Source organism: Tamandua tetradactyla, chromosome 1, assembly GCF_023851605.1.
Source record: "Tamandua tetradactyla isolate mTamTet1 chromosome 1, mTamTet1.pri, whole genome shotgun sequence".
NCBI lineage: Eukaryota > Metazoa > Chordata > Mammalia > Pilosa > Myrmecophagidae > Tamandua > Tamandua tetradactyla.
The window spans coordinates 180,290,414-180,315,599 of NC_135327.1; the positions used below are offsets into that span (position 1 = coordinate 180,290,414).

The window sequence follows — 25,186 nt, forward strand, 5'->3', positions numbered from 1 at the left end:
TAGTTCCATTGTCCACCTGCAAGGTTGGTGACATAATTTATTATCCAAACTGGGACTATCTCAGGCAAGTGGGAATATATGGTCACCTTATCATGATATTTTTTCAAACCATATAAAGTCACTGGCTAATTTGACTCCCTCCCCAACTAGTCTCTAATAAACATCTTTGAAGTTTTGGGCTGTGTCTTTTCCACCACTGCTTCCCTTCTATGTACCTGGCATAGAGCCTGGTACAAAGTGGATGCCTAAATATTTGGTTTAATAGAAGGAATAAATGTGCTTATAAGTGATAAACATTGTCCTACATGTTGAATATTTTATTATGGAAGAATAATAATGGCTTCCTTATCTTCAGAAATATGATCCCAGAGGTTTTGTGTCTGTATTGGTGGATATAATTACCATTGAAAACTTACTTAATTTGCAGGGAAAGAAGAGATAAGCACTTTCTAACCATGAGGGTAATTGGCCAATGAGAAGATTATTGAGAAGTTATGGAACTTTCACATTCTTCCTGGTCATCAAAGAGCCAAATCCTTCACTCCTCATAGAGGCCAGTTGATTTTTTGCTTGCAAAGTCTCCCCTATTTGTCTCTCCTACTTGCCCCATTTGACATTCAGACTCCTAATAGGTCTATGCCTGGAATATAATTAGCATGCAGAATCTGTTACCAAGAAAATAAAAAACATCCTAAATTGTCTAGAATTTCAGATTTCAAATTCATCATTTTTACTGCTGACTCCCTAGTGTTTAAACACTGAAGTTCACAGACATTAGCTTCGAACTGCTTTTCCTCAATTATTCCCAAGTTTCAATTTTTTTCACATACACTAAACTAGTAACTATATAACCACTTGTGCTAGTTTGAAACTATTATGTACCCCAGAAAAGCTATGTTCTTCTTCCTAATCCAATCTTTGTGGGGGCAGCTCTATTGTTTAAGGTAGAACCTTTGATAAGATTGTTTCCATGGAGATGTGATCCACCACAAATGTGGATGTGCTGTTTTGATTAGATTATTTGCATGGAGGTATGGGCCGCTCAATATGGGTGTGACCTTCTGATTAGATGGAGAAGTGACTCTATCCATTTAAGGTGGGTCTTAATTCATTTACTGAAGTCCTTAAAAATGTTCAGAGAGAGAGACAGCTCAAAGTTGACATTGATACTTGGAGGGCCAAAAGAGATGCTTGGAGTGCCATTAGAAACCAGAGTTCAGCAGACATCACCATGTGCCTTTCCATGAGAAGCTAAGCAACCCAGATCCCAGAGTTTTGCCCCAGAGCAGTTAAGTCAGGACCAGCAGATGCTTAGGGAGGAAGCCTCTGTAATCAGAAGCTGGAAGCCACAAAACCGGGAAAAAGGACCAGAAGATGCCAGCCACATGCCTTCCCATGTGACAGCACTGAACTTTCTTTCTCTGGATGCCTTAGTTGGACATTTTTAAGTCTTTAGACTTTTAACTTATAACTTACTAAATTTCCTTTATAAAAGACAATCCACTTCTGGTATATTGCATTCCAGCAGCATCAGCAAACCAAAACACCACCCAAACATTTTTCAGACTTTTCCAGCTCTGAGAACTTTTTCCTTCCATTCTCCTATCCAGAATAGCTTTCCCTTTTCTAGCCACATATCTAAATCTTACATATTCTTCATGCCCAGTCTGGGAAAAGGACTTCTAAAAAGATTGCATTGGACTGAAGGAATCTATCTTTTCTCTGACCTCCAGTTACACTCACTTGGTTCTATCCTTGTGCTATGAATTTGCTTTTTCAAATGTACATCTTGTTTTATTAAATAAATTGTTCTAAATTCCTTGAGTGCAACAATAGTTTTATATGTATTTTGTATCCCTCTAGCATCTACCCTATATTAAAGATTTGACAAAGATTTGATTCATTCGTTTTTGTACCCTAGTCCTGTGACTCTATAGAGATAAGCAATAATTCCCCCAAGGTAGTACAGTACAGTCATTTTGAGTGAGGATTCTAGAACTATGCCGCCTTCATTCAAAATTCCACTAGAACTAGGGAAAATTCATGGAATCTCTCAGTCTCTTGCTTGATGCATATGCAAAGTGGGATTAATAACTGTACTTATTTCATAGGGTTGTTGAGAGATTTCCTCAGTTAGTACATATAATGAGCTTAAAACAGTGCGTGGCACACCATAAGCACTGTTTTAAATTTAGATATTATTAAGAATCCTATTTTCTGACAGAATACATCAAGTTACACTGTCAAGATACTGGAACATCAGTGAAAGGAGATGTAAAAGCGTCACTTCACTCCCACTTATATTTGAGCTGAATCAAATTATATGTCCTAAGAACCAAGTACTCCAGGCCCATTCAATTGCTGACAGGACATCCTCAACAAAACAAGAAGCAAGAAGACTTACAGTGCCCAATGGCCCTTTTAAAGAACTCCTGTCACCCTCAGCTAACCTTTCAAGACATTCATCTTGAAAGGAATTCCATGAACACCGGCAGCCCACACTCACTAGTAGTTCTGCTTACATCACTACCACTAATTGTACAAATATTTAGGCAACAGACACCTTGTCTCTTTTCCTCCTTTATTCATCACTGTCATTCAGCACTCTCGGAACTATACTTTCTAGGGTCCAAGCCTCCATGCAAGTGAGGGGATGCTGAAGCATTTTAATCTGTGCTAAAATAACAGTAATGGCCATCTGAAGTTTGGGGCAAGGAAGAGAAAGGACTTTACTCCTCAAAATTTCTAACCAGAATTACTGTAAAAACAGAAAACCAGAATTATTGCAGAGCTGATTTTCCAATTTGTGAATGAAGCCTGCCTGTGGCTGCTTATTCTCTCTTCTCGCCCCTTAATCCTCTGCAGCACTCACAGAGGTGAGAGAAACACGGCACAGATACTAAAATAAGATACTTTTGCTATTAATTAGTATCTGTGGGAACTCAAGATAAAGGTTTCAGGAACAGCTCTGGAACCATAGATTTAATATAGCCAAACTCAATCCTCCCATCAACACACATAATTGCAAAGTACAATATTTGAACACTGGCAGACCAATACCCAATGAAGAAGAGGAACAAATGTACCCAGCTGATTAGAGATGTGAGTGGGGAGCTATTTTTAATAGGAAATTACCTTTTTCCAATCATTTTTCTTTATCCTGCTTTAAAATTACTGTGTTTGCAGAGTGCAAGCAAGAAGGGGGTTGCAGAGGGGGAGGAAACCAGAAGAATAGGGGCTAGGTGAAGCCTGAGACAAAGTTGTAGTTTCCTTCTTTTTTGTACCTGCCCTGACCTACTGGGACAATAATCTATTCAACTGCAAATAATCTTAGAAGATGCAATAGTTGGGTATAAGAAACCCAGAATTTGAGGCTACAGTAAGAGGTGGATTGAAGTTGGTGAGTTTGTGCTGTCTAACAGTGTTGGTATAAGATTTGGAGAAGGGATGGTCAGATAAAGAAAAATAATCAGCAAAGGCCAAAAAATCCTCCAAAATAACACAGCCTACAAAATAGTATCTATGAATTTTAGAACATCGATTTATAAGAAAGTTAATTTTGTGAGCAAAAGGAGAACGACAAGAGAGTAAAATCAAGATGAAGGAATTCCTTCGGTAGTATCAATAGTTGACATTTTAGATTTTGCATTTATTTTACATATATTTATACTCTGGTTGTGTATACAATGCTACTGGCTCTAAGGATACTGAAGGAATACCATTAAATTGTCAGCAACTCCCTCATCCCCTGAATATAAAAGAGCTCTTGGGTCTCTGTTCATCCCAGGGTTTACTGAAATGTCAACACCCCATTCTGCAGCTGACTTGCACCAGAAAACAGAAAACAACTGGAAAACCCGTACTGAAAGAATATAGGTGCAAATATCTCCACGAATTTTCGGGGGAAAATCATTACTGTTATACCCCACTACTATGCTAATTGTCACTAGAACTCTGATTATGATACTCATATCGAGCTACCTTGCATTGTGGTTAGTTATCCATGTCTCATTTCCCTTTTTGGGTATTAGCAATATCATATATGTATGAGTTTTCCCAAGTTAACTGAACTCACTAGGCTTCCTTTTTCACCACCTGCCAAATGGAGGTAATATCAGAATATATTTTGCAGAGTTGTTGTAAGAATTAAATGTGTTAATGGATATAAAGAATTTAGAACAATAAAGGCTTGTGGTCATTATTAAAATAACATTTTTTCTTAAAAGTGCCTGGGGCAGAATTAGAATTTTTAATGAATGAATGAATTAAAGGTATTTAAAAATCAAATTGAACTTCCAGTCAGTATTATTTTTTTTTCCTCAGAGAAAGATTCATAATTGAAACACAGGGTCAGAAGACTATGATATATTTGGGAAATAGTCTGAAAATTAAGGAAAAGAAAAATAGATTAAGGAGGTATATATATTTGTATACAAGGGAAGTGCAGGAAGTATGAAAGGAAGCAAAACTTCACAAAGCTTTGAACATGAGAAAGTGAACAGCTCAGTAAGGACTCAAACATTCCAAATTGCAAATTTGTTGGCCAGTACCCATTCCATAAGTTTTGCCAGTGGATTCCCCAGTTATTGCCAATACATCCTTATCATTAATATTGTATCTGCAGTCCTTATTATCTGTCTTTTGTAACATCCTTTAATTTGCTTCTCACACCAATGCATCCAAATCCCCTTTGCCATTCCTTCCACCTCTCCATGGCCGCCCTCATTTCCCATTAGTCTCCCTGACGCTGCCGCCAGACCATTCCAAATCCCCCTCCGCCACAGGACAAAAGCTGCACAGATGTGGGGAGAGCTGGCACTGCGAAAGCTAACAGCACTGTCATCCTGTCCCAGCAGGAAGGTGGTCGTTTCTCTAGGGGACAAGAGGCAGAAAAAAAAAGGGAAGACAAAATAACCCCATTGAAATAAAAAAGGAAATGCATGAGTGAGATTTCTATCAGGGAAAACAGTAGGGTGCAAGGCAGTGAGGGTAGGGAGAATAAAAACAAAAGAGCAAAATGTGAGGGGTGGTAAAAGACTAAAACAAAACAAAAGTCTCTAAGAAGGGTAAAACTAGGGAGGAGGGAAAGGGTGAAAAATATGGTTGAAAGAAACCACTGGGGGGATCTCAGCTGGACTCCCTCTGCAGCCTTAGTCTCTCAGCCCTGTGTATGTGGGATTGTTAGCTCTCTTCCTCCTTGGTTCTCTTTTCAACCATCCAAATGCCCAAATTCCAGTTTTTCATAAAGGAAAGCAGCAGGTTGTGTATATGAGAGAAATCCAAAAGAAGATGCAGGACCAAAAAAAAATGTAAGCTTCCTGTGGCTTTTTCAGAATATACTACACATCTCAACCCCCAACCTCCCCAATCTGAATTTAAAAGAGCCCTTAGAAGAGAAATAAATTGCTGAGTACTGCATCCGTGAGAATAACTCATCACTCATGACTTCTGTCCAAGGGCCAACCTCTTGATTGTGGAGCACCATGCTCACCACATATATTCAACGGACAAGAGGGCACGGAAGAAGGGAATGGGGTTCAGAGGAGTAAGGATGCAGGGAATAAAGTATGGACACAGGATAGAGCAAGTTAAGCACCTTTGAAAGAGCCCAGAGATTTCTCAGAACTGTTGTCTTTAAGGGTAGCCTCACAGTCAGGTCTTAGAACCACTTTTTGGATTTATATCATATGAAAACACAGGAAAGACTTGAGCCAAATTTTTAGAAAAGCAAAACCTTTAAGAGATTTGCAGTATTTGCTGATTACTTGATGTGTCTCTCTTGATTTTTAGCACAGGGTAAAATTTCATTTTTTTTTTTATTTACACAGCTTCAAACCAAAAAGACTCACTGTAAATGTGACACCAATTTATAAACACAGTGCCACAGATTGGCATCTAGTCCTAAACCCCTGCCTCACTGAGATCGTCGGGAACAGGCGATTGTCACTGTGAGGCCAAGGGGATTTTAGAGTTAGCATTGCTTTAAGCTTAGGAGAGAGCAACTATTGCAATCAGCAGAGATCACATTTAGAAGGTGTTTACTGAGTAGAGAAAGGATAATGGTTTCAATATATTTCCCTGACTTCAAGAACACTATTATTTAAACAGGTTTCTGTAATTTAAAGAGATGAACGGCTCTGCAAAGATAGTTTCCAATTCCAAAATGTGTTTATATAAACTATATTATCAATTGAAGAGATTAAAAAAATAAAGAAACAAAAAGCAAAGCATAGGATTGAGCTGAAGTGCTTAGCTAGTTTTTCGAGAACCTGGCAAATTATGCTATGCCAAAAGATTTTACATCATACTGTTGAATAAATAGAAACAAAATTTAAAATGAAATTAACAATGCCTATCAGCTTGACAAACTCTAATTTCAATGAAAAGCAATTCCATTTTAGTCTCCACTCACCTCCAATACTAAAGTGTTAAACACTGTCACTCAGTAAAGATGCAGTGATCTATAATATTTATGATTGCACATCATAGGAAGATTTTATTTTCAAATAGAGGGGATTGACTGTATTTCACTATCCTCACTGTCCTTCTCCCAGGTACCAACTGACCAATTAGAGATCCTGTGAGGCAGGGACTATATAGGATGCTTCCTGTAACCATGGCAACTGTTGGCCCATGAGTGAAATTAAGATGATTCCTGCATATCTCAGATTTTTCTCATTGGCACAAATATTAAACCAAACAATTTCCAAAATCTAACCAAAACCCAAAGAAAATAAGCACCTTGTCCAGTTCCCCATGTCCTACTGCCCAAATTAACAAATTTCCTTGTGTCCAGTTTTGACAGAGAGTCATATTGCGTGACTCAGCCTTTAAAAAGACAAGGTGGATCAATGAGAAAATAGTTTAGAATTAGGATGTTGGGCTTTGATTTAAGCTCTAAGGAGAGCAGTCCCACCCATGCTCATTGAGAGGGTGAATTTGCCCTGATTTTTGCAGAGAGTGGACCTTCCTCGCTGTTGTTCAGTAAGAGTGTTATCACCTCAGGGCTCTCACCCCAGGAACTGAGGGGAGCTTGGCCACCCATTGCTCAGGAAGAGTGTTGCTGTCCCAGGCTTCAGAGAGAGTGGAGCACATTCCCCAACAATTGAGGAAAGCCTGGCCACCATCCCACTGTTTGGAGATGAGTGAGCCAGGGCCCCAGAAATGGCAGAGAGTCCAGCTGGCCAGATGCTTGAGGAAGATGGGACTGAAAACATGGTGATCTCCCCAAAGCCTGGAGATATTAGAACCCTCACGCCAGAGTTTGGAGAGAGCAGGGCCACCCCAGTGTTTGGAGAGAGCAGGGCCACCACAAAAGCACTTGGAAAGGATGGGACTGCTGCTCTCTCAAGTCCAGAGGATAAAACGTCTTTCTGTAGATTACTGTCAGACTTTGAAATCTAATGGAATTTTCCCTGCAGATGTTTGGAACTGTTTGGGACCCTTGACCCCTGTTTTCATTCCAATTTCTCTTGATGGAAATGGGAACATTTATCCCATGACTGTCCCTCCTTTGTATATTGGAAGCAGATAACTTGTTCTAAGTTTCACAAGTCCAGAGTCAGAGAAGAATTTTGCATTAGGACAAACCAAGCCTGTGACTGATTTTGATAAGACTTTGCATTTAATATTGTTACTGAAATGATTTAAGCTTTTGTGATATTGTGATGGAATGAATGTAGTCTGCATATGGAAAGAACATTTCTTTTGGGACTCCAAAGGGTGGAGTGTGTTGATTTGACTCTGTTATGTACCCCAGAAAAGGTCATGTTCTTTTAATCCATTCTTGTGGGTACTGACATATTGTGGATGGGAACTTTTGCTTAGGTTTATCCATGGAGGTGTGACCCAGCCCATTCAAGGTGGGTCACAATCCCTTTGCTAGGGTCCTTTATGAGAGGCATTTTGAGGAGAACTAAAAGGCAGAGGCATTTTGAAGAGAACTCAGAGATATAATAATGCCTTATTTTCATGGCTTTAAAACTGTATATTTATAACCTAACAAATCCCCTTTGTAAAAGTCAGTCCATTTCTGGCATATTGCATTCCAGCAGCTTTAGCAAACAGAAATACTATCTGACGAGAGTCAGAGATACAAGTCGAGGAACCTCAAGGGTTGCAGCAAACCAGTACCAGAATACTGTAAACTTTAGGGGGGAAGTATAAGCTTGCCAATGCCTTGATTTTTAACTTCAGGCCTCCAAAACTGTGTGATAATAACTGCTTGTTATTTTAGCCAATCCATTGTGTGGTATTTGTCATAGCAGCCTGACAAACTGAGATGTAGTTACGTTATCTATTTGTGGCTTGAGGATAGGACTTAATACATCAATATACAACTGTTTTAAATTTAATTGTGCACATGGCCATATCTTTTCTTCAGCCTAAACTGCATGAAAAATAGTGACCGATTCTTCTCCTGTGTGTCAGTTTATAATGGATGGTTCCTGTTAGGCACTCCACAAATATGTATAGAGCGAATGAATGAATAGAATGGAATTGAATAAAGTATGTTTTTACAGAATTGAATAGAAAAAGGAGCAAAACAGAATACTCATTTCTACAAATGTGCTTACTGTGTACAGCTCAAATTTTGGTACAGAGCATCACAGCCTTATTGTTAGGGCTCAGAAAAGATCTTCCAGGATTTCCACATGCTTATGCTCGGCAGAGTTAGAGACTCTCCTGAGCCTTCTCCCTCACAAACAGCCAAGCCAGGGAGACTTTTTACCTTTCATTCTGGCTCTTCATTCTTAGAAACACTATAACATGGAAAGCTGAAAATAATGGTCAAGATTTGGTATTCATCACAGGTATTTATGACTTTAAAGGACTATGAGATGAAGATACTATAGTGCATGCTACTCCCAGCAAATGATCTAATGACAAATTAGAAACCCAGAAGTTGGCTGCCTCAGAGGTAAACACGGCATTATACAGAAGACAAGATAATATCAGGATGTTTGAAAGAGAATTAAGTATAATTTAGTTTGAAAAGATGAATATGATTGCAATAGCAAAACAAAAGAGAGGAACTAGAAAGATGGCAAAAAATCTACTCATAAAACATCATAATGATCAACTGCGAATATAGATTAAGTACCTATTCCAACGTATTAACTTCCCCAAACAAAAAGCTTCATAAAAAATAAAGCACATTATGCCAGACTGCATTTTGTTTTTGTCTTTTTTTTTTTTTTTAACTTTGTCCTAACATTCCCTGCAAGGCCTTCATGTGTAAATTATTTCTATTAATGTTTGGTTAGGATGGCCCATATGTGTAAGCTGTCTGTGCTACCTGCTGCATCAAATAAGCAGGAAGGTCAGCTAAAAGTAGCAGAGTATCACTGCCCATTCTCAAGCTCTCCTGGATAAATGTCAACTTACAAAATTCAGTCTTTATCATGGATAAGGGATCTTCGGTAAATTCACTGTGTCTACTCACCATGGTCGAGAATATATTTCACAATCTCCCCGTTGCCTGTTTTAGCTGCATGGTGAAGGAGTGAACAGTGGTCTGGCCCCTGAATTAGCAGACTGCCCCCATTTTTATAGCTTTCTATTAGCTGAAAAAGAGACATATGAAAAGAGGTTCAGGCAGAATCTGGAACACAGAAAATTGTTAACCAGTAATAAAATAAGAGTAATGCAGCAAACCACAAATGTTTCCAGCCAAAGAACACACAGAGAAAAGTCAGAGATGAAGTAACATTCCTGGATTGTGTTATCACTTAAATAGATGGCTAGCGTCTCAGATAATTTCAGAAAGGCTATACGCATATTAAGCAACCAAATCAAACTAAAACATGCTGAATTACTTATTTTTTCTCTCTTTTTTTATTGTGAAAAATGACACATATACAAAAAAGCAATAAATTTCAAAGCACATCTCAACAATTAGCTGTAAAACAGATTTCAGAGTTTGGTATGGGTTACAGTTCCACAATTTTAGGTTTTTCCTTCTAGCTGCTTCAAGATACTAGTGACTAAAAGAAATATCAATATAATGATTCAACAGTCATACATATTTCTTCTCTCTTCTCTGTTATAACCCCATCTTCTACTTTGATCTTTCTCCCAATCTTTATTAGTATTTGGGTTATACCCATTCAAACTTTATCATGTTGGAAAGGGCTGTTGATAATATGGGATGGGGATGTAACTAGCTGATGTTCTGGAGAGGCTGGTCCCTCTGGGCTTCAGGACTTATATGGCCTAGAAACCCATCTGAAGGTTGTAGGTTTCTGGAATTTTATCCTAGTGCAGGGAATCTTTGTAGTATTTTAGATAAAGTCCTAGGTATTCTTTAGGGTGAGCTACTTATTTCTTTTCTTTTTCATTTTATTTCTCCCTGTTCATCCCCCTACCCCCATCCCCATTTTGGTCATTTGAATCTCGGTCCAAAGGGAATGAAGGGTGAAGAAAAGAACAACAGCTTCCTTATGTTGATTCAACATCCTCATGAATGAAAGAATAATCATGGCTATAAGCAGAAATAGCTTGGTGTCTTGGAAGCTAAGCTCCTTTCTTGAGTCCTTTAGGTTTTCTTCAATCATTAATGAACATAGCTACCAAATATAAAAGCTGCCACCAATTTCCTTGTGTAAAATGATCAGTGTACACATTCATACACATGCATATATATATATATATATATATATATGCATGCCACACATACATACACACTTATGGTTCCCTCGTTCATCCAGATGGACAACTCGGCCAGCCAAACTTCCATTAATCAACGCACAAGTACTTAACAAGGTTAGACATGATCTGCAGGATGAGAACTAAAATGATTCAGAGAATGTAGTAGGTTATTCATGAGAAAAGACTGAAAAATAACTAGAGTTTTGCAATCTGAGAGAAACAGGTGATTAAATGAGGATATAGTCTAGTTCATGAGATATGGAACTCTACAGAAAGTGTAAATAGTTCCTTGTTCTCCAGACTGTAGTGTATCAGAACAAGAGGAGCTTTTCTAAAGCTTCTAAAAGATAGTTTGGGGACAAATAAGAATCCAGCAACACAACAGGCAATAAGCAAAAAGGTATTATTCCCAAGAAGTTGGATGGTACATTATGAATAACTGACATATCACAAGGTCGAAGAGGGTAAACTCATCATTTATGCCTTTACTCAAGTACAACTATTAAGCTGCCATGTGCCAAATGTCAGGGAAAGAGGGATGAAAATGATTCAGCCTCTGACCTCAAAAACTTCAAAGTCAATGGGGCAGACAGATGGCTAAAGAATTTCACAGTAACAGAGAAGGCCATGATGAGGTTATTATATGGTAATAGGGAAACATAAACGAGGGGATGAAAAAGAAAGCCATGGCAGGCTTCCTGTGAAATAGATTTTTTTTTAAAAAGGAGTAGATGAATAGAAGTAAAGAATATCTGGGGGCTTTTGTCTGCAACCTGTAGTACAAAAGGACAGGAAGAAAACAGGAAATTTTTTATAAATATCTAAAAGAGAATCCTGTGCTCTTCACCTGCCATGTCTTGAGATAAGACTCGTTTTCTTTGTGGGCAGATCCACAATTGATTTGCTCAACAGAGCAGTACAGACCTAATCCATTAGCTGCCTTGATCTTGTCTTTATGGGGTGTTTTTAGACACTGCAAGTACTAAATCATTGATGAGCATCTTATGATACAGGAGTTTTTCATAATACCCTCACACTGAGGTAACTCCTGGGCATTCTTGTGTTCTTAGCTAATGTGCACTCCCTCTCTCCTTCTTTTTCTCACACACACACTCACAACCAGTTTAATACGTTACATTTATTGTGCTTTCTATACAGAAGAGGGAAAGGAAAGAAGACGGAAAGAGAAAGAGCAAAGGAAGGGAAGAGAAAAGGTAGGAAAGAGAAAAGAGTGAAAAAGAAGAATGCTAAGTCCTTATATTACCTCTCTCAGTACATAAGGTGTTGCTAGCTATTTCTTAGCCATTTAGGAAATAATTATAATACAGAATACAACTTTCTTAGTTGAATGATGTCCCATATTTCTAAAAATTCTCTTAAGCACAAAGAAAGTGTGATGATGCCTCCAGGATTTAGAAAATCTGTTGCCTAAACTAAAAGAGTATACAAAATAAAATGAAAAGGTTTCAAATGTACAGTGGTTTGCAAAATTTCTCCTCATGGGCAGAGATTAAGTCCTACTCATGTTGCTATTACCCAGGGAACCTAATTCAAGGTCTTGAACATAGTATAGAGTAGTATAGATTTTATCCACTGTTGGGAAATGGTACTAGACTAGCACTCCTTAGAGTGCTCCTTCCTCTTCTGAATAATAATTCCTAGAAAAACTATGGCACAGGCATCATTATCAGGATTATAAACCTTATGCAGATGTTTGCAATCCTCTTAATTTTGGCTTTCTACTAATAAACTCTTAAAAATAGCACGGGTGCTCCTCAGTTTACACAACAGATATTGTGTATAAAGTAGTGCTTCCCCACTTCCTTTTAAGGCTTTTGGTTTTTTGATCTTCAATGGCACCATATTAGGCTGAAGAGTAAGGCACAGCTTCTGCCCTTAGGCAATTGATCTATATTGGAGGATAGATCAATGCCAGTGTGGGTTGCTCAGAGATATATGGGAAGTCACCAATCCCAATGATTGAAAATGATATGGGACCAAATATAACTTTTAGAATACTCATGGACTGTGTTATATAATAGGGCAAATATTTGTCTCTTTACCATATGTAGCTAGCAAACACAGATTAACACTGTAATATTAACTAAATAGTTAATTTTGGAGCCCCTTCTATGTAGTAGGCATAGTCTTAAGACTGTATTTATGTAGTATTATTTCCTTCAATCCTCATGACAAACCAAAGAGAGAGGTAATATTATTATCCTATTTTATAGATGAAGAAACTGAGGCTCAGAGAAAATTAAATAATCACACAAATAAATAAATAGTAGAGCCAAGACTTGAACCCAGGCAATCTGACTTCAAAACTCACTTCAGTCTAAAGGCAGCAGTGATCATGTCCTTCTCTCTGAACTAAATTCATCAGAACATTTAAGAACAGGTTAAAATAGTCAAGCTGGATTGACTATATATTCTTTTGGTTAACTGTGATTCCCAAAGTACAAAACTACAATAGGTTTGGCCTGGAGAATGCATTTTCGGGTGCTGTCCAGGTAATTCTTATAGAAGCATTCATTTCAAGACCTGTCTCAAAAGAAATCTTTAAGTCTTTAAAATATCAGTGTCTAGAGATCAGGAATCCTGAGTGCTGCTTCCTGGGGCATGCAGTCCATTTTAGCTAATCAAGGCAAGTATCATGGTGCTCTCCGCATAAACCCTTTGCTTTTAGGAACTTATGTGGAGATGCTGTGAAGTTTCCCCTCATCTTCCCTGCTCAGTCCTAGGGCTCTGTTCTCAAAAGAACATCTTTCTAATCAGGCAGCACAGGCAGAGGGAGGACTGATGACATATGGGATCATGAAAGATTTGGTGAGGAATGATGCTGATTTAAGGTTCTTAAGTAATCACCAAAAGCTTTGGAAGGAAGATATCTTACCTTCATAAGATCACCAGTTATTACTGCCTGCAAAATTGCTGTGAAAGACAAAAGAGAGATGCCCCATTAGTAGAAGATCCCTCTATTAAAATATTACAAAGGGCTGGATCCATATATTAGAGTAATAATCTACATTTGGGGCAGGAACAAGGGAAGGAGAAGCATGCCAAACACTGAATCTTAGAAAAACAGTTTATGGCTCTTTCTTCAACCCCTCCCTACCCATCCCGTATATAATACTAGAGCCTATGGGCAGCATCCCCACCCCACCTCAGCTCCGGTACAACAAAGAGAACATAAAATTTGGAGTCACACAGATTGGGTTCAAGTCTTAGCTATGGGCGAATCGTTAACTGACCTGAGCCTCAGTTCTCACACTTGTAAAATGGCGAGTCTAACTCATATAGGGCTGTTGAAAGGATTTATGAAATCATATATATGTTCCTAATCCATCTACTAGGTGTCGAATCACAATTATTTCCTTCTTTCTAGTTCCTTCTACTTTGCTCTCTGGGGCCCAAAATATAATAAGTACTTTTGTGTGGTTTGTAATGGTAAATAAATACCTACTGCCATGGAAATGAAGATGATGAGAGACAGTCAAAAGGAAACGAATATACTTTAATTATATTGTGGAGAACTGGCCATGTGTTTGGCACTTAATTCATTGGTGACTCTTATGGAAAGAATGCTAAAGGTCTTGGGTAACCTAAATTAATTGAAAGAATATGTAGCCTTAGGGGGAAAAAATAGATGTGCCTTATATAGGCATATGATATTGTACATATCATGTGGTATATAAGAATGAGAAAATATTACAAATAAAAGAGAAAATGAATATATGAGTTTCTAAAACAATTATGATTCCTATAGGGAACTATTTGCATTGCACTCAAATGGTCCTTTTAGAAAAATTAATACTTAGCTTCTAAAGATACTTTAAAAATAGTTCAATTTTAAAGCTTAAAAATTACAAAAAATTAGAAGAAAAGAAATTTAAATTTATTTTACAAAGTGTCATTTTATTCTTCTTGTTTCAGTAGTCTCTCATATAGAGTTGACCAAAAATTCAATTTCATATATCAAGGTAGAGGAGTCCCTGTACATCATTGTGCAAAACGCTCAAAACTTTTAAACCAAGCATTTATGATCCTGAGTGGCCAGGTGCAAAGACCATAGGCACACTAAACCCATTCACTGGATCTGGACTAAGTGCCATCCCCTTCATGGCACTTGAAAATAGAAGCCTTGAAAACTTCTGAAGGAGATGAGGTTTTTTTGAGCATAGGAGGAAGAAAGATGCAAGAAGAAGAAAAGAACAGATAGCAATGGAGAATAAGGAAGGGAAACAGGAATGCTTCATGTCCATAATGGCTGTAAGCTGTGCTTTCTTTTCATTTCCCTGTGGCTCCTAGCACAAAACTCTGCACATTACAGATGCAAAATAATATGTTGTTGAACTGATTTAAAAAAAACAAAGAATGAAGAGTGGGGGGAGGGGGTGAATAAAAATTACAGAAAGGAAATTAATAAAATATTATGGATCAAAAGAATCAAGAAAACATTATGTCTCATCCTTCATTTACAGCTGGGGATACAGGAGTTCAGAGTAAAGTGACTCTCTTGGGGTACAGAGACAGTTAGTGGCCCAACTGGCACCGCTGCCCAGGGCCACTCTGTCCAGCCCAGGGCTCTGTCCAGTCCCTTATGCGAGTTCACTGTGAACACAGTTTCAGTAGGCTCTGTGAGATATATGGACAATGGAAAATCATGCTGTCAGGTTTGTAGACTTGTAAAAAAAAAAAGGGACTGGATTGGCATCTTATTCTAATCTCTGTAATTTCTAATCTCTCAAATTTATTGAATTTGAGCCATCTAATCCTTTTAAACCAAGTTTCTCATTTTAAAAATAACGTTAACATAGCCCTGTCCATTTCTCTGTAGTAAGGATAAAGTCATTAAGTGCTTTATGAATAGATATGCTATATAAACAGAAGGGGTAGTTTTCAGTATTTATGTGACTACATATAAGTACATGAAAAAGTTACTGGACATTTCGGGAGCCTACCAATAAGAATGAAGTTGGCCTATGACAATAAGCAGACATATCTTGTTTAATATAGCACACGTCAAATCAGGAGCACAGACAAAGGCGCCACTGGGGTGATGTTTAATCTCAAGACATAAACCCTACAACAGAGGACAGGGAGAAGGAGGCAGAAACAATCACAAGTCTGGGAGAGAAAACCATTTTGCACTTTTACACTACAGATGTTCTTTTGGCTGAAATAGATTATCCATATAAGAAAAGAAACAAGGTTAGAGAAATTGCATGGGGGGCAATTAGTGCAAAGTTTTGAAACTCACAAACAGAAGTTTGAAATAGCAGTATAGACTATGTTGTCAAGACCATATAAAGCATTTATCAGAAATGAAAGTTAGAAAGAAAGGAGGTATGTGAAGGAGAGAGAAAAGAAAAAAAAGGAATTCGTAAGTTAAAGCACCTGTGTAATAAAATTTGGTGTATGTAAGCAATAAATCAAAACAAGGAAAGAATCCCCAAGGACAAAGTCTATTTAAGAAGCATAAATCATAAAAACAAACAAGTAAACAACCAAACAAAAACAGGAGTAGCTACATTAAAAGTTATTGGCCGGTCTCAAAGTTCAAAGGAAGTTTACTGGAGGGAGGTATAGTTTAAACTGCCACTTAAACGCTTAGCAGAATTAATTAGCAAAGAAGATTTGGAAAATCCTTTTAGGAACAGGGAAGGATATGAACAAAGGCCTGGAAGCTAAAACTCATGGAGTATGTGGGAACTGCTGGGAGTACCCCTGAGATGGAGAGTAGCCTCATGTAACGTGCAGAGTTCCACCGGGACCATGTCAGTGAGGGCTGCCAAGCCAAGGCACTTGGAATTTATCCTGTAGGTGACGAGAAGTCACTGAAATGTTAAAAGCAAATATGGGTAGCATGTAAATAACCTTAAGCATGCCAGTTTGATTCTGCTGTTCCTCTCTTGGAAATAGAGTTATGATCTGCTCCTGGCTCTTTTTACCCCTGAAAACTAATATCTCCAGACCACCCATATTAAACCCACTTTCAACTTCTAAGCCCCACTCACTCACAAGCTGCTTTTTATGCTTGTGGATTTCAATGCCTTCCCAGTTTAGAGTCCCCATGAACATGTAGAGGATCATCTGACAGAATCGTAACCACGAATAATTTCCAATTGTACTGGATATGGAAAGCATGAATAATTATTTTTAAATCAAGCAATACACCCAAGGGTAGCTATTATGCAAACATTATTAGGCACAAAGCTCCCTTCTCTCTTCTGATTAATGTCCTTCCCTATGAATGCTGTTGTTTAAGATTTCTGCTGCATAGAGCCCAAAGCCATTAGCATTCAACTCCCTATAATAACCTGAAAGAGCAAGCATAAAAACAAATAATGACTTGTTATGATTACTGTATATTTATTATTTCTCGAGTTTTGAGTTTACCTTCTCGCCTTTTCTGAAAAAACCTTCATTCTGAGGAAACAAATTCAATAATTCAAAAACAGCAAGGAGAGTCAAATTGTTAAAGGGACATAAAAGTTATTGACTACAGATATGAGAAGTTTGTCGTTTTCAGAGGTTAAAGTTTTTTTTTTACATGGGCAGGCACTGGGACTCGAACCCGGGTCCTCTGGCATGGGGTGCTGAGCCACTGTGGCCCACCCCAGAGGTTAAACTTTGAATCATTAGTTGGTATGAAATGGCTTATTTTTCTGTCGGCACTATGCTATCAAATAAATTGTTGCCCAGTAAAAAATTCCAAGACAGAAACCTGGAAATGAAACTTTAGGAAGGCCAGGAAGGAACTGCTGTCTTCCTTCCCACAATGTCTCTTTGTTAGGTCTGGATTGCCAAGACTCTGGATGGTGCTCAGTCATCCATGCATGGAAGGAAAAAGCTGCCTCCTGTCACTTGGAATCAGGATAGGGAGACACCAGCAACTTGGGGCAATTGGCCCGCATACTCCCATCACGGCAGGCCCTGTCCAGGGTGATGGGGATGCAGCAAAATAAAGACCATTGACTCGTGGAGTTCACATTCTAGTGAGAAGTCCAAAGCAATACCTGGGCTTTATAGTTAGGAAAGGATATATCATTATTGAGTCTACAATTAGATTGTCTGGGCTTGTGAGCAACACAAACCTATGCACACCATTAACTAGCTATGACCTTGAGCACGTTAATTTAGCTTCTCAAAGTTCAGTCCCTCATTGGGAAAAAACGGAGATAAAGACATTTCTATAGAATACATGCCTTGGGACAGAGAACCTGACCATCACGGATCTCTGTGCAGAAGGCCATGGAATACTGATGTTTTTAACTTGTTCAAACATAAAAAGAACCATCTTTTATCTATGAAAAGAGAGGGTTGCACTAAGGAAATTTACAGCTCCAGAATTTGGAATAGACCACTCCTGAAGTGATGATTTAAGGCTGTGATTCTTGCTTTGCAGATGAAAATATTTAGGAATAAAGAGTATACAGAGGGCGGGGCACGGTGGCTCAGCAGGCAAGAATGCTTGCCTGCCATGCCAGAGGACCTGGGTTCGATTCCTGGTGCCTGCCCATGTAAAAAAAAGGAGTATACAGAACATGGAAAAGTCAGATATATGTTTGTGATTCTCAATAAATCAACTGAAATAACTAGATTATTATATACAAAAAGGAAACACTACCCTGAGCAATATGTCTATTAAAATTGTTAAATATTTCATGATGTTATTTTGAAGTTTTAAAACTAATATTCTAGGATGGTGCAACAGTGGCTCAGTAGCAGAAATCTCGCCTGCCATACCAGAGACCCGGGTTCAATTTCCGGAGCCTGCCCATGCAAAAAAAAAAAAGAAAAAAAGGAAAGAAAATTAAAAAATGAAATTAATATTCTATAGCTACAGTGTTGATTTGTCATTAATATCAATTAAATATTTTAAAAATTGTGAAGAAAAAAATTAAAAGTAAAAAGAAAAAGTGCTAAAAAAATAATGGTTTGCAGAAACATAGGGAAAAAATCAGTTATTTATTGAGAGTCACAAGAATAAATCTGGCTTTGTCAAGTTTGCCATAGTGTTTATTCCTAAATATTTTCCTCTGTAAAACAAGGATCACAACTTAAAATTATTCCTTCAAGATTAGTCATATTCTAAATTCTAGAGTAATTTGAGGATTCTAAATTCTAGAGGATTTGAGTCCAAATCCTCCCATTTCACAGATGGGAAAATTGGAGCTCAAAAAATAAACGGACTTTTCCAAGGTGTTTTGGTTTGTTAAAGCTGCCAGAATAAAATATACAGAAATGGGTTGGTTTTTACTATGGGGATATACTAGTTTACAAATTTACAGCTCAAAGACCATGAAAATGTCTAAATTAAGGCACAAACAGGATGATACCTTCTCTGAGCAAAGGCTGCTGGCATCTGGGTCAATTCTGTCAATAGGAAGGCACATGTATGGCATCTGCTGGTTCTTCTCTCCTGGGTTTCACTGTGCTCGGTTTCTGGCTCCAGCGGCCTTCTGAGCTACTGTGGGTGTGCCCTCTCTTAGCTTCTTCAGGAATTTTCTCTAAGCTCTCTGGGTTTTTTCTGTATTTTATACTTTCATAAAGGATCCCAGTAAAAGGATTAAGACCTATCTTGAAGGGGTGGTTCATGTATTAATTGGAATAACCTCATCAAAAGGTCCCACCCACAACAGGTCTGTACCCACAGGATAGGATTAAAAGAACATGCCCTTTTCTGGGGTATATAACAAATTCAAACCATACACACAGTCACATAGCTAATGAGAAGTTCCACTGAGAGATAGAGGGACTCTTGTTTTTATTTTTACCCCTAGGTTAGAGTTACTTCCACTATCATATGCTATTTCTTCTTTATTTAAAACTTGGAGTAGGATGGCCAAAAATTAAAACAAATAAACTCCAAGAATACTTTTATAAATGTATCACTGGCAAAATGAAGTAAAGTTAATTCACAGCTTTAACCCCCAATTTTATGTCATGCCTAAGGATATCTCGAGTAATGAAAACATCAATGGCAAATGTTATGCTTACTATTCCTTTGATCAGATTGTTCCTGCAGTCTTTATTCTACTCCTTTGTTCAATCCGAATTACTGATTACTTGGCTACCAGACAGCTTACACTGTCAGCTGCCCAAGAGCCTCCTCCTCTTGAGGCACAAATTTCTGCAGTTTTTCCTGTGCTTGTCTTATCAAAAACAGCCTATCCAATTTTCTACTTTGTGAGCAGCCAGCCATGCTACATGAGCAACAAACTGTGAAAGTTCAGCTCACAAGAATGGAATTTAGTATAATTGTCAAATACAGCAAAGGTAATCTAACACACATTAATGGTAGGGATAACGATGGTGATTTATGCTAACTAGGCATAAATGGGAAGCAGCTCATGAAAATGACTGTAATTAATATTATTTTACACAGCCATACTGAACAACTCTAAAATGAGGCAGTGAAAGGAGGAATGAGATATTTCTAAAGATTTCTGTATTTTAATCTAGGCCTAGAAGAGTTATTGACTATTAGTAATGATATGTGTGACAGGTTATATGTTACTAACAATAGCTAAAATATTGAGGTTTTAAAATTATATATTAGAGCCAATTCAAATTTATTCTTATGCTGACAACTCAAATCTGCATCACTTCTCTTTTCCTGCATAAAAAAAAAACATCCTAAAACATAGTGGCTTAAACACAACAATTTATTTTGCACAAAATCTGCAATTTGGGTAGGATTCAGCAGGGATGGTCCCCTTTCCACTCCACCTGGAATTAGCTCAATGGCTTCAGTGAGAGTTGAAGGATCCATTTTCAAGATGGTTGCACATGTGGCTGGCAAGTAGGTGCTAGCTTCAGCTGGAAGACTTGATTCTTCTCACAGGACTTTCCCATGGGTTGCTTTGGAATAGAGGCTAGTTTCCACAATCAACTATCCCAAGAGGGTCCAGCGGAAGTCACTTTGCCTTGGACATCACATAGCGTCACTTCTTCTAGAGTTCCATGTTTGTCCATATTCAAGGAGGAAGAACATAGAACCTACTTCTCAACTAAATTAGTGTTAAAGTCACATTGTATAGACAGTGTGTGTTATGGGAGATTTTGCTGTGGCTCTTCTTGGAAAAACAAATCTGTCACCAATCTGTCACATCATACACTTGAATTTTTATATTCTTTGAGTTGGAGCATTCTTATTGAGTTTCAGTTAGCACTGGGAAATGGCCATGACCTTAGCCTTTGGGAGTAGGCTAAGGCTACTTTCCTTATGTAAAGGAAATTTATGGGAGTATATCGTACATGTCAATGTCATCTCTTTTGGATCATGAGTATATGAGCAGAAAAAATAAAAATGTCTGAGAATTTATCTGAAGAATCAGCTCTTTGGAGCAAAATGAAGAAAGGCAGATAGGAGACTAGGCAGACAACAAATGTTTGCTGAATTGAATTAGAAATTTCTTCTATGGTTAGACTTGTCCCTAATCTCTCTTTTATAACAAGATGAAGAGATCCTCCCATATCTTCTCTCCTTTTCTCTCCTCCAGCCTGGTAATCACTCATTTAACTCTAGTCCGATATCCTGCATACTCCACATACCAGCCTTTTCTCCATTGTCCTCCTCCATTACTGAAATATGGACGTAGAGGGAACAGAGAACACATCTCACATCCCTTAGGACCAGAGAACCTCATCATCATCAGGATGAATCCATCAGTGGAATCTAAAGGTAATTAAATACTACAGTGCCTTTATATTCAAACACCACCTGTGCCAAATCTCTCTTAAAGTAGGTAACTACAGATGGGACACATAAATTGGTTTTGTTTCTCTCTAATAACAGAGTTAATCCCCAAATTTGATTAGTTCCTGCTAATTGAATGCATGAATGTATACTGGTTCTTTCCATCTGCTGCAGCAATCCATTTGAAGCTACTATTAGCATGGGAGAGGTTTCCTGTTTGGAGAAAAAATAAACAGCCCCCATCCACTGTTCCCTCCTGGCAGAAAACCTCCACCTTACTGCCAGAGGCTCAGGACGCACTCCCTTTAGAAGCAGTCAGTTCCACTTCTCTTCTTCACCAGTGGAATTGGCTATCAACAGTGCAGGGACCAGATGTCTCTCCAAAACATCCCATTTGTTTATCTATTGCTTTGAAATTGTTCTTGTGTTGTTTCACCTGTATAAATCTCATCTCTGCAATTAAGCCAGAAGCACAAGAACCCTTTCCAAAAATTTTTCCTCTCTTTGCTTTATCCATACTCCATCCTTCATTAGAAACTCGATAGTACAGGAAATATATGAAGTGCTTAATAAATGCAGATACTTAGGGACTGGTGATTCAATTCACTTTGCATTTCAAATCTTCTGCAAACTCTGGATTAAGAAACACATTCCAGTGAATGGAAAAAAGCCCACTTCACTTGTCTTTGCTATATCTGGAAATCTATTTTAGAGTTACAAACCCTTAAAATCTCTTTGGGAATCAAATGATTATTAGATTCAGCAAAACAGCATTACAAGTCTTCACTAGACCAGGAATGTTTATATTATGGGTCATATCAGAACACTAGATTAAGTAATGATGCATGTTACTTCCTACAGCATGGGTAGTAAGCTTTAGATTAACAGTAAACTAATTAAACTTCATGGGTTAATTAATTTGCTTTGAGCATTAGGTTACTGAAGGAAAACTCAAATGGCAAGGGGCCAATTGGTTTCACATTCTTCCACAGTAATGGAATGCTACCTTCAGCCAGCTGCATGCAAACAGTCACAAAGGGGACCAGAAGAGATTATTGAGAACACTTTCTTGTTAATCATCACAACTTAAAAATTATGTTTTCTTAATGACAGTAAACAAATATCAACATCTTTGGATGTATTCGGTAAACACATTTTTAGATAGTAACACCTCCTAAGTAATAACCAATTATCCCTTTAAAGGTAGAAAAATATAAATGTATTCCTACTATCAATATTACAGAATCCTATCAACCATATTTGTTCAGTAAATATTAAACTTCCACCAACAAACTAGATTTTTCATATTTGTAAAAGGTTTTAATCTGATTATACCTCCAATTCATGAACCCAAAATAAACACAATACACAATAACACTTTTTCCTTCTTAACATTTGAATGAAGTAACACATATTAAAATACTTAATATACGGTAAACTGCTTTAGAAACAAAGAAAAATCCAGTATTCTCTGATGGCCCTTCACCCCTTTAATGTTGAGGGAATTTCATTTAGATACTTTAAATTTTTTGCTTTCCTGGTTTTGGATCAAAAAGCTATATTCCTGAGAGGGTAAAAGAAATGAAGTAACTGATAACTGAAAGTACTTGTTAGCTTCACAGATGAGAGAAAGGTACAAAATAGGAGAGAAGGCACTGGCCAGTAGCTCCCAATAGATTTAACAGAGGATCTTAGAGATAGCATCAGGTCTTTGGGTTTGTTCTTTTCTCAATGTCAGGCCAACATTCCTCCTGTGATCAGTCTCCTTGAATTCACTTGATTTATTTCACCACTGTCCTTCAGGACCTCTAAAAAGAACTTAGGTTGAAAAAGTGTTCTCATATTTCACTCAATGATAGTTACAAGCAGGTCTGACATGGCCTGAAAGTGATGGATGGTTATTGGTTTTAACCAAACATCAAAACTATGGGAAATTGCTTAAGGCCAGGATCCAAGTATAGATGAGTGTGTTCTAGAGTTCAAAAAGATTATAGGTTTATGGGTCATCTGGTCATTGGGATGCACATTAAATACCTCATCGGTTCCTGGAAGCAAACTGACCACTCAGTAAGCTGAAGGCCTTTTTACTGAAAAGAAAAATAGAATCAGCCAAAGCTCTCCTTACTGGAGCAAAATAAAGTCATGGAGGCGTTAACATGGCAAGGTCACTTCCGGGGTTGTACAACAGCAAAATGCACATAGAGCAAAAGTGTACAGTAAAAAAAGATAAAATTTCTAGAGCCTGTCCTCCCTTATTAGTGTAAAGATAGACAAGATAATTTGTATTTCCAATTAAGTTATAATAAAAACTAATTACAGACCTTCCCCATATCAACAGAAGACAGATGTTAGTTGGGAGCAAGGAAAAATTAAGCATGTTATGTCACATAATTAAGTATGTTATTTCAGAAATACAAAAAATAAGTCTTCACTTCAACATTATTCTAGTTGAATAGCCAGTATCATGCCTTAAAACCAAGAATTATAAAGTGAATCATTAGTTCTGAAGCTTGCTCAAAAGATAAAAAACAGAATAGGATAGGCTTCAGAATATTAGTAAGCCTCAATGAATTTGTAAAAGATACATAGTTTACTGTCCAGTTGCTATGAAGAGAAATAAAAATAAAGACTATTTCTAGGATTTATATATTCTTAAGAAAGAAGAATACAAGTATCTTTAAGTACACGTACACTTACACATTCAAAGAAACGGAGTGATATAGAGAATGGTTTCCTGGGGAAATTGTAAGAAATTATTCAAAATGGAGGATATGGGTTGGCTGAAGATGGAAGTGGAATTTCCTTAGAGAAGAGGAACTGGCATAGAAACTTGGAGGTAGAAGCCCTAAGCAGTTTCACTTGAGAATGCAGGATGTCTGTAGGGGAGGATTGAGTCAGGAATAGAGTAAAGGGAAGATACTCATATAATACCTTCCAAGGCATAGAGAGTAATCTGAGGCCAACAACTCTGTATTTTGTTTTGTTTTGTTTTTCTTTTTTGTTTCTACCACAAGGTCAATGAAAATCACTCAGCTACTCCGTTTTTGGAATGGAGGATGATTCTTGGTCAAAGACTACCACCCTCTCCCTCAAAGATAACAGGAGCTTAAATATATAACAGAAAGCACAGATCACTAGGAAATCCTGTGCCTGAAGAAGACTGCCTTTAGGTGGGCTTTCTGAGAATGGGAAGCAGTGTTCAGGGTTATATTAAGGAAGAGATGACAACTAGAAAGGAACATGGTCAGAGAAACAGAGCAAACAGTCACACAAACCGTATGGTTTAAATGACCTTTTGCTGTCTCGTAAAACACCACTCTTCCTTCTTTTGCAGTGCTTGAAACAACTGCCTTCAGTTACTAGCGTGGTGGATGAGAACGCACATGTCACCAGACTGAGGAAAATTGAGTGGATTTTGCCTGATTACAAATCCCTTTTTCCCATAAGCCATAGTGCTTTGCTTTGTCAAAATAAAAGCTAGAAGCTGCATAATTAAATAGTAATACATTTTTTTCCTTGATAAAGGACGCTAACTGGGTAGAAGATGCCTGCAGCATTTTTACACTTGCAAACTTCATTTTCTCTTTTCAGAAAGTGGATATATGCTGGTGTGTAGTGATAGTACAAGCAAAAATAAAAGACCGGTGCTCACCTGCAGAAATCCATATGCATGCCCCATAGAGAGCAGAGCATAGGCGTCTCCAAAGTACTTTCCCAAAGTTGAATTTTTTTTCATGTATTTCACTGCCCAATAACCTTTCCTGACTCAGAGGCCTAAGAGTTTGTAGAGTAGAAGAGGCCTTAGAGGTCATCCAGCCCAGCCTGCTG

At 37.8% G+C, this 25,186-nt stretch overlaps 1 protein-coding gene and 1 long non-coding RNA gene across 2 annotated transcripts in view; one reads left to right on the forward strand and one right to left on the reverse strand.

Moving 5' to 3' along the window:
* DGKI (diacylglycerol kinase iota) overlaps positions 1–25,186 on the reverse strand; it is a 506,760-nt gene that overhangs the window by 15,756 nt on the left and 465,818 nt on the right. Inside the window, 2 exon segments of the mRNA XM_077143510.1 lie at positions 9,446–9,566; positions 13,547–13,584. Coding sequence (XP_076999625.1) covers positions 9,446–9,566; positions 13,547–13,584 — 159 coding nt within the window.
* Positions 983–24,842, forward strand: LOC143668961 (uncharacterized). Its single transcript, XR_013168642.1, has 3 exons — positions 983–1,096; positions 21,162–21,343; positions 24,693–24,842. It is a non-coding gene; the product is annotated as an uncharacterized LOC143668961 (long non-coding RNA).